A 9315-nucleotide genomic window follows, 5' to 3' on the forward strand; every position below is an offset into this window, starting at 1 on the left:
ATTTTTCTTTTTTTCCTTGCCCACGCGGCTACGCAGAGCTTTGGTCTTATATGACTTTGCTATTTGCTGGCGTGTTTTGTTTATGTGTGTTGTTGTTGGCTGCGTGCATCCTACCTATACAAAGGGCAGGTATGTTTTTTTTTGTTTGTATTCTCTTGATGGTCCATTTTAAACCAATTAAAATCCACCCTTTGTCGGAAAAATTCTTTTATCGTCTAATAGTGAATATTGGTGAATTGATGGGTAGACAAAGATCCCATAATAGAAAAAACAAGCGAATGCGTCCGAACTTTTCTGATGAAAAGGTTAGAGCACTGTCTTTGCAAATGAACATAACATTCTGCAATGGTCATACTACATGCTGATCTAATTGAGTAAATCTACTGAAATGTTCCAGCTTGACTGGAAGCGCAGAACAACTCCCATATTTTCCCCAGAAGGAGATGGTTCATCAGCAAACTACAACAAGGCCAAACTTCTCAAGTTTATCCCCAAAACGGGACCAACTCTAAAAACACCCAGAGACCTCCAGATTTTCGACAAAACGAGAGTTGAGCAAACTACTGCCATCAGCTTCAGAAATCACTAGAGCAAGTACATTTGTTAGTTCTAGGCAACCTGAGAAATAAAATAAGAAAAGTTAGTGAACAGCAATGAGATGGATTTCTCAACAAGAGGTGATATAGAAAAAACAAGACGACCTGTGTAAACAGCAGTCAGTACCACAACAGTATTTGCAATATGTGCAACATATTTATTTCTAGTATATCTTGATTGAAGAAGAAAATTACGCGGTGATCAATTCTTAACAAAATAACGTTTGAATTTCAGGCTGACCAGTGACAATATTTCAGGAAAACGAATACTAGTCATAATGATGACACTGCAAAGTGTATGTCAGGCTCTTGTACACTATATAAGGTCTTGCCTAATTTGTAGTTTTTGTACTGCTAGTTCAGAAATACTAATACATTTGGATGAAAGGTCCAGCTAAAACAAACATTGATCAATAATTTTCAGCGGCACCATCAATACAGGTTGTTGATATAAGGCACCGTTGTGAAATGAATATATTTTTAACAGGTCAAAGAATATGGCATTGACACTGAAATCTAATTCAGTAACTTAGTTCGGTATTTTTTACATTTTTTTTATCTAAGTCAAACTGCATGGGTTGAATGAGAGATATATGTTTTTTTTTCAAAACGGAGGCAAAAGATTTGCCTCATCAATTAATTAAGAGGATAATAGAGTTTGATTGTTTACAACCCACGATAACACGCCACCTGGCAATTACTCACGAATGTATGTTAGAAGAATACAACATCCTAAGAATGCGAATGTATGTAATATGAATGGGTCAATAAAGAAGCTTTAGCCATACATATTACATACATTGGCTGGTAACTTGGTAGTTAGTACCTTCATTTCTTGCAACTGTCTACACGAACCAGAGTATCCGCTATAGTTTTCCGCTTGCCTGGAAAAAAAGTTCATTGGTCAAGGTACTAGAATTTGAATGATACCTACCACAACAGGACAGGGATTTATAGCTGCACACACACAGGTGCACTCCGTAAAATAATTGAGCTGCGATATGCTGGTCTATTTGGTTTTGTCGGAATAACCAGAGCATCAGGATATAGTTATTCTAGGTAGCTATAACTTGGGGGGTCGTGCTCAAGGAGCTACTTACTAGACACGAGCGGCGTCATCATCTTAAAATCAGTGATGCTTAAGGGCCTCAGTTCAATATAATTTTGGTTTTGTCATAATATGTACTCCTACATATTAGCGGAAACAATGTAATAAAACTTGGCTGTGTGATGAATCCTTGATGCAGATGCAACTCTTCACTATCTGGAAAAATGCTATGAAGTTACCAGGAACTCAGCACGTGTTTCAAACAACACTTATGACAATTAGAGTCTAACCAGTAACCAGGACAATACTTATGCGGTAGACATATCATGTGCCAATGTGATCACCTGGAATCAGGCATCCTTTGATCAAGGTAGAAGTTACAATAACTTGAACAACAGCTAGAATATTATTGTGTTAACAAGGAAAGCTTTAAATAGTACGTATTTCGTGGCTACAATATTATTATGTCGACAACAGCTACAATATATTGTACAAGAACTTGAATTATGTGCCATTTTTTGTGGGAATGTGATTTCGCAGTGCAATGCCGGGATTTTGTCTGCCCTAAGCCCCTAACAGAGGAAGGGAACTATTGGTTCTTGGGGCTTTTGGGGATATCAAGAAGAAGCAAATTGTGCCTTCTTATATGGAGATCATGATCTTAGCTGCCTGGGTCATTCAGATAATAAGAAACAACAAAATCTTCAGAAATGAAAAGACCACTTCTCAGCGATGGAAAATGATATATAAAGAGGAACTAGGCATGGTTAGCCACAGAACTAGAAGCAAATATGCCCTCAGTTTTAAGGAATGGTTAAGCCTACTTCCTCCATTGCTACATAGCTTTTCTTCTCTTCTCTTCTCATATCTTTTCGTTTTATTGAACTCTCTGGGTTAATCTTTGTAAATCTGTACTCTCTGTATATATTGCTTTAGTATTTTAAATAAAAAAATGCAGGCGGGATTTTCCCACTGTTTCCCTTCAACAAAAAGTATATATTTCTGTACATTGCATCATCGAACTGAGACAGTGAAATAACTGATACATAGAACAGTTTACCATGATTTCAGGCAGGCATGCTTATATAACTTAATGTCAATCAGACTAACTAGTATGCACGTAGGAAGGGTGGCAGAACCGAAATGTGCGAGTGTGAGCTCACCTGGAATCAGGCTTGATCCGAGGAATGAAGGAAGCACGCATGGCAGGAAGATATTTGCCAAGCGGCATCTTGTAGGAATGTCACTGCTCAACACAGAATACGCACCAATGACCCTGTTCCTGCGCAAGTCGACGCTAACAATTTCTTCACTGCCCATGTTGAGGTACAGCAGGTCAGTGTTGAGGGGATCAATGGCCACAACCAAAGGCCTCTCCTTGGTACCATCCCCACCATTGGGCCACAGCGTGTCAAGAGACACCTGGTGCTGCAGCGCCCAGGGGCCGCTCTCGCCATCCAGCACGAACGACTTGATCTGAAATGGCTCCTCCTCTGAAACCTCCACATATAGCAGTCTGCCGTCGCTGACCCCCATGCGTCTGTGCTTGGTAAGCTCTAACCCCTCATTGGCGTCTTGGTCAGGAAGCTCGCTGCCTTCCGGCAGCTTGACATGGCCGAGCTGAGGCTCGTCCTTGAACGGGTCGGCGGAGACGGCGCCCCAGCTCACGTCCACCCACCACAGACGGCCTGCGAAAGCCAGCACTTCGTGATTCCTCATGCGCATCAGTCGCCCAGGCGGCAGCGGGGACAGCCGCTCCTTGACGTCCCACTTTCCAGTCTCGGAGCGGAACCGACACAACACGAAGTGCACCACGTCGTCCTTGAGCGCCTCGATGAGCTCGGCGGCGGCGTACCTCTTAGGCGGCCCGCGCCCACGGTCGGCTTGGGTGAGGAGCCCCGTGGCCGTTGTCAAATGCTTCGTGCCCCAGGAGGGCGGGAGGCGGACCAGCTGACCGGTAACGGGGTTGCACACGTAGAGCACGTGCTCCTCCTTGGCGAGCACTTCCCTTGGCCTTGGGCTGTCCAGGCTGGCGTGAGCGCTGAAGCGATGCCAGGTAGCTTTGAGGAGGAGGAGGCCGTCGCCGCTCGAGGCGAAGACGACGCTGGCGTAGTTGTCGATGTACCCGCCGGCGCGGGGGTGCTCCATGCTGCTGAACACCCGCTCGGGGAGGGAGAAGAGAGTGGCTGACGGCGGCGGCGCGAGCCAGAAGGATGCGTCTCGGTGGTGTTCGGCGTGACCGATATGCGGTAGATCATCGCCCAGGGAGGGGGCGAGGCGGCGGCGGAGAGGGGGCGACGGAGGTGGCCGTGCAGGCGACGGGGCGGGAGCAGCGCGGAGGCGGAGGCGGCGCGGCGGAGCTGGCCGGAGAGGCGACGGAGCGGGAGCAGCATTTCCGCGGAGGCGGCGGCGGCGATGGATTTGGTAGCAGCTGAAGAGGAGAGCGGGCCGGAGAGGGCTTTGGGTGATTTTGGGGGAGGGAATGCTTTGGTGAAGCCGGTCGAAGAGTCCGAGGGAAGGGGAGGGAAGGGAAGGGCGCTGGCTCTGCTCTGACAGAAGGAAAGGAACAGCCTTTGGCATGTGCTTGGCATGCTCCCGTTGGATACCTGGATGGTTTATCAGACTGTAGCGTGTCACTCGGCCAGTCCTGTCCAACCATCGTCCAAGCATTTCGTAGCGCGCGGAAAATTTAATTTGTCCGTCTAACTCCTTGGAAATGAGGAGCGCTGTATGTGTAAAATAAAATTGCTTCACGAAGTATCTTTTGTCTTGTCCGTGATCTTCATTCTTGCAAGATCAAGCACCGGTGAGGCTAGAAGCAAGGGGACCATAAAGTATTATTCAGAACACCGGTGATAGCAAGGTTTAGTAAGGTAACACAAACCATATTCTTGGGGATTCATAAGGTGTAGTCATTAAACGCCCAAAGTTTTTGTCTGATATATCTATCTTAATTATCGGGGCAACCCCGCAAGACGAATAGGGTCTTCAACAGGACAACTGATTCTTGATGCAGGACTTGTGCCAGTCAGGATGTTATTTGGACACATCCCCATTTCAAACGAAGCAAACACCTCTTGATGGGTGGTTTTCCGATCACAAACTAATATCATTTTTTTATTCCAACACCAATACATGGTTGTAACCATTAATAACTCATCACCGTACCTCTTTTTATTATAAGTGTTTGAATCAATATTTGCTTGATGGTCTGGTCAAAAGATGGATTTGACACGACAAAAGCTTGCTAGAGACCATCGCTTCTAGAAAATCTTTCTCTCGTGGGTTCGATAACCCAGGGTCACCTAGGGGGAAATAGGTGCGGGATACTCTTTTTAGTTCCAATAAGTCAACAAAAAGGAGATATCAAGCCCTTTTTTCTGGCGTCGTTGCCGAGGAGGAGTCTAGTATTCCTAGTCTTTATGTTTAGAGTTTTCGTTATAATTAATTTTCAGTTTTGTCTTCACCTTTTCGGTTTTAGTTTTAGTTTTGTTTTGTTGCAAGTCTTGTCAATAGAAAAATCCAAAAAAGTTACTATGGCTCCTAATCTTGGGAGTTCGCTATTCATAGCATCAATTTCATGCGTGAACCAATAGCACAACCTGATGTTGCAGCTGCAGAATATGAGATCAAACCGAACTTAGTTTACATGGTTCAACATGACCAATTTGGAGGCTCTGCTTCTGAAGATGCAGGTATGCTTGATATAGGTGCAGGAGGAACAATCATGGGAAAACCCATAGAAGATGTCAAGAAAATACTAGATGTAGATGATATGCAAGAGAACCATGCCCAATGGCATGTTGAAAGGACCACCACCAAGAAGGTGAATGCTATACAAGAAAATAGCTTAGAGTTGACAACCAAGTTAGAAGAACTTATCTCTTTGATGAAAGGTAAAAGGAGGTAAATGTCAGTGCCATCACTGATGAAAATACTAGTGATATGAATTTTATTGCTCGTAATAGCTATAATCCAATTGGAAAATAATAGTTATGCTCCTAAACTTCCTTATCCTAATAATGGAGGAGTATCAAGTAATTTTGGTGGAGCTAATGGTAGCAATAGAAATACTCTTGAAGAAAACCTTAAAAGTTTTATTGCTAGCCAGACTGAGCAGAATGAAAACTTCAAGAATATCTTGAAGAATCATGATAGCTTACTCGGTCAATTGACCGGTAAGGTTGTTGGACTAATAAATGATATGCAGATACTTGAATCCAGGTCCAAGAATATGGATGCACAAGTGGCAAAGACAGCAGAGAGTCAAACCTTGATTTTGGCCAAGTTTGCAGGTAAACCGGGGCCTTACCCCGTTTAAGAAGTTAAAATGGTAAGAAGCAACGAAGAGAAAGTTGAGGTACTTGAACAAGTCATGTGCCAGAGTACAATTATACCATTGCAAATTTTATCCAGATGATATCCATGAAGTATCCACTACCGAAGGTAACTAACGATAAGGCATATAATGTCTTTGTTGAATATGTTGGAACCAAGGTACGTGAACTTGATGGTGAAAAACAGTTATTCAGTAAGTTATCAACTAAGAAAGAGGATGCTTTTGAACCAACTATAGAGATTGAGATAGGACTTAATGAGTTCAATGCTTTATGTGATCTAGGGGCAAGTGTTTCCACTATCCCCAAATCTGTTTATGATAGTCTCAATTTTGGTCCTTATGCTAGTACTGAAATTATATTGAATATGACTAATTCTACTTTTACTCAGGCAGTAGGCATTAAGCATGGAGTCATAGTTCAAATTAACGATTACCCTGTCATGATTGATTTAGTTACAGTAGATATTCCTGAAGATCCAATTGCTCTTATAATTCTCAATAGACCTTTTTAAGGACTATTAAAGGTGTGATAAATGTGTTTGAGGGGAATGTTCATTTTGATTTACCAGCTAAAGATCCCTTTATAAGTCATTTCCCCAGGAAAAAAAAATTGAAAACCTACACAGGAGGAGGCATCATTCTGAAGGCCAGAAGCTATGATCTCAGTGTTCTAGCACCACCTTGATCACCACTACAGTTGAGCTATCTGACCAAAAACAAGTGCTTCGTGGGAGGCAGCCCACGTGAATAAAGTAGACAAGTAAGTTTTTGTTTCTCTTAATAAAAGAGTGATTGAAGTTCCATGTGAAGAAGTTAGTTTGAAAGAGTTGCTCTAATGAAGGCTTAGCCTTGTGCAAGATGATTTATATGCTATAGTTGATATTTGAATGTCTGGATATATGTCTATGTATTGCTATGAAACTAACACCACAGGAGAAGAAAAATCCAAGTTTCAGAAGAAACAGACCAAAAGACGGCCCTTCCTGCGACCGCAACGGCCGTATGGGCGACCATTTGACCTATAGGAGGTTCCGGCGCAAAACAAAAGAGACAAAAGAGTGAAGGACGACGTTTCAAATGGACACGCACGCTCGTTTTTGCGGTCGTTTTGATTCTATGAAGAAACCACCAACGAGTCTAGAGCGTTCGACGGAGTTCCAAACGGGCGCTCACGCCCATTCGAGCGGTCGTTTGGTATCCTCGACCAGAAGCATAGAAAGAACAGAACGAACGAGAACGTTCAAAAAAAAAGTTGGCGCCTGTTCGAGCGATCGTTTCATCTATGCATATGTGCAGGTAAGTGATCAGGGAGAACGATGGCGTTCCATGCGGGCGCTTGCGCTCGTATGAGCGGTCGTTTGGAACCCTGGCGGCTCTAATAAGCCCAAGGAAGGAGGTATTTGCCTCCCATCTCTCTCTTTTATTCTTCTTCTTCCTCCAAACCTCTCCAAACCCTAGCAAAACTTGGCCCGATCTCTCTACTCGTTCGTTTTCAATTCAAAGGACCTTCAATGTCATCGATTTACAATGTTTACATGGAGGTCTTCTTGCGTACACAGTGATTCAAGTTCATCCACCGCGCAACCATAACAAGTTTTCACTTAGGGGATCGTCTTCACCGACCATGGAGCAAGGAAGAAGTTCCAAAAGCTCACAACAAGGAAGATCGAAGAAACCAAATGGGCTTGTGTGAATACTTTTGCCAAGCTAGGTATCACTCGTGATTTTAATTTGCTTTGTCATAATGCCGGGTTGCACCATTTTGTTCATCAGGCATGTGAGACTTATGAACGATTAACGAGTTTCTTAGTATGTACTCTCTCGCACAATGTTGGATCGGTGCCAAATGCATATGAGGAGGAGAGGATCACTTTCCGTCTCCTTGACCAAGACTTTAACATCACTTTTTTTGAGTGGTGTAATTATTTTGGCTTACCCAACAATGATGTTGATATTAGATATGTTTATGATTTCACTGACCCGCACCCAAGGCAATCATTTTGTAGGATGAGTTATCGTGGCTCTAAGCAAAGAGCCAGTTGCATTGAAAGTCCGGCTATATGTTATTTCTACTATGCTATCACTAACTCGTTGCAGGCATGAGGATAATTTTCTAAGGTGAATGATGAGAACATGCTAGTTCTCGGGAAAGCGGCAAACCTGGACGTCGGTTATTCGCCCAACTTAGGGGCAATACTTTTGCTACACCTCGCGCATCAAGCCAATCATGCACAAGGAGATATCGTGTGTGGATGAGTGATCAATATGTAGGCCAACTCCCTTGCCCTTGACTACAGTCACCTCCGCCCCATTGTCGCTAACACCGTTGTTAACATTCATGTTCTTACTAATGTTGGTATGGTAGTAGTTCATAATGGCCGTCATTGTATCAAGATTCCTGGAGTGGCGTACTTGTTACCCACAGCTATGCCTAATCATTTCCCCATCGAGCATACAATTTCATTATGTTGCACAGGAAGGAGATGCAGCTTCTAACCAAGAAGGTACAGAACCTGAAAAAGTAGATGAAGAAGAACTCGCCACCGACTAAGAGGAAGAGCAGCCCCAACAAGACTACACCACCTATGCGGACCTCAACAACCTTTAGGGCTCTATTGATGATATGAGCAACCTCGCAACGTCCCTGAGGAGCATGCCCGCCTACATGAACATGAGCTTATTTGGCATAATCTCCTTCATGTGACAATCAAAGTTCCATCAAACAATGCTTGAAACAAAGTGTTTAAGAGCCTAGAGGAGGAAACAATTGTGGGTGTGTTCAAGAGCACTTGAGCATCATGTTTCACTACATGCTTTCTACTCCCTAACTTATGTTTTCATGGATCTATCTTAAGGAAGTCTTTCATGCATTCTTGACAAGCAAGTGTTGTCTAGATTAAAAGAAATGAAGTGTTGCAAAGTTGTTTTATCTAGTAGATTGGAAACTTTGTATTGATTATCTTTACTTCACTAACACTTGCACTATAACCATGCCACCGCCATATCTACGATAAGTTTTCATGTCAAGAAGCGAAGGGCTATATAGGCATACCGATCGTAAGTGAACCAAAACCTTCTCGTTATTTTGGTTTAAACAACTAAGTTCCTTATGATTCGGATTTCTCTCTATGTTGCTCGAGGACGACCAATTTTAACCTTGGGGGAGTTGATGAGTGTTATTTTTAGTTATTTCACTAGAAGAGAGTTATTCACTCCGATATTGCCACTAATGAATGCAAAGGATTCCAAAAATCCTCTCTTTAATATTTTTTCCACAAGAAATGGGCTAAAACGGAAGATATCGCGTGGGAAAAAGGAAAGGAAGGAAAATG

The 9315-nt window shown here is 43.1% G+C and overlaps 1 protein-coding gene across 1 annotated transcript; it reads right to left on the minus strand.

The window, feature by feature from the left end:
* Positions 1 to 262: 262 nt before the first annotated feature.
* On the minus strand, positions 263 to 4207 carry LOC119364404. Its single transcript, XM_037629882.1, has 3 exons — positions 2808 to 4207; positions 1423 to 1480; positions 263 to 618 (listed from the first exon to the last, which is right to left on the minus strand). Exons 1-2 carry the CDS (start codon positions 3790 to 3792, stop codon positions 1425 to 1427), a joined length of 1041 nt encoding a protein of 346 aa, XP_037485779.1. The 5' UTR covers positions 3793 to 4207; the 3' UTR covers positions 263 to 618; positions 1423 to 1424.
* Between the last annotated feature and the right edge of the window lie 5108 nt (positions 4208 to 9315).

This window comes from Triticum dicoccoides, chromosome 2B (genome assembly GCF_002162155.2).
Source record: "Triticum dicoccoides isolate Atlit2015 ecotype Zavitan chromosome 2B, WEW_v2.0, whole genome shotgun sequence".
In the NCBI taxonomy this organism is placed as follows: domain Eukaryota; kingdom Viridiplantae; phylum Streptophyta; class Magnoliopsida; order Poales; family Poaceae; genus Triticum; species Triticum dicoccoides.

Bases quoted from the DNA above. Each gene is read 5' to 3' on its own strand.
- LOC119364404 (XM_037629882.1), bottom strand. From the start codon at position 3,792: ATGGAGCACCCCCGCGCCGGCGGGTACATCGACAACTACGCCAGCGTC. The intron at 1,481-2,807 runs GTGAGCTCACAC...CTTTTTTTCCAG, and splicing joins CGGATCAAGCCTGATTCCAG to GCAAGCGGAAAACTATAGCG.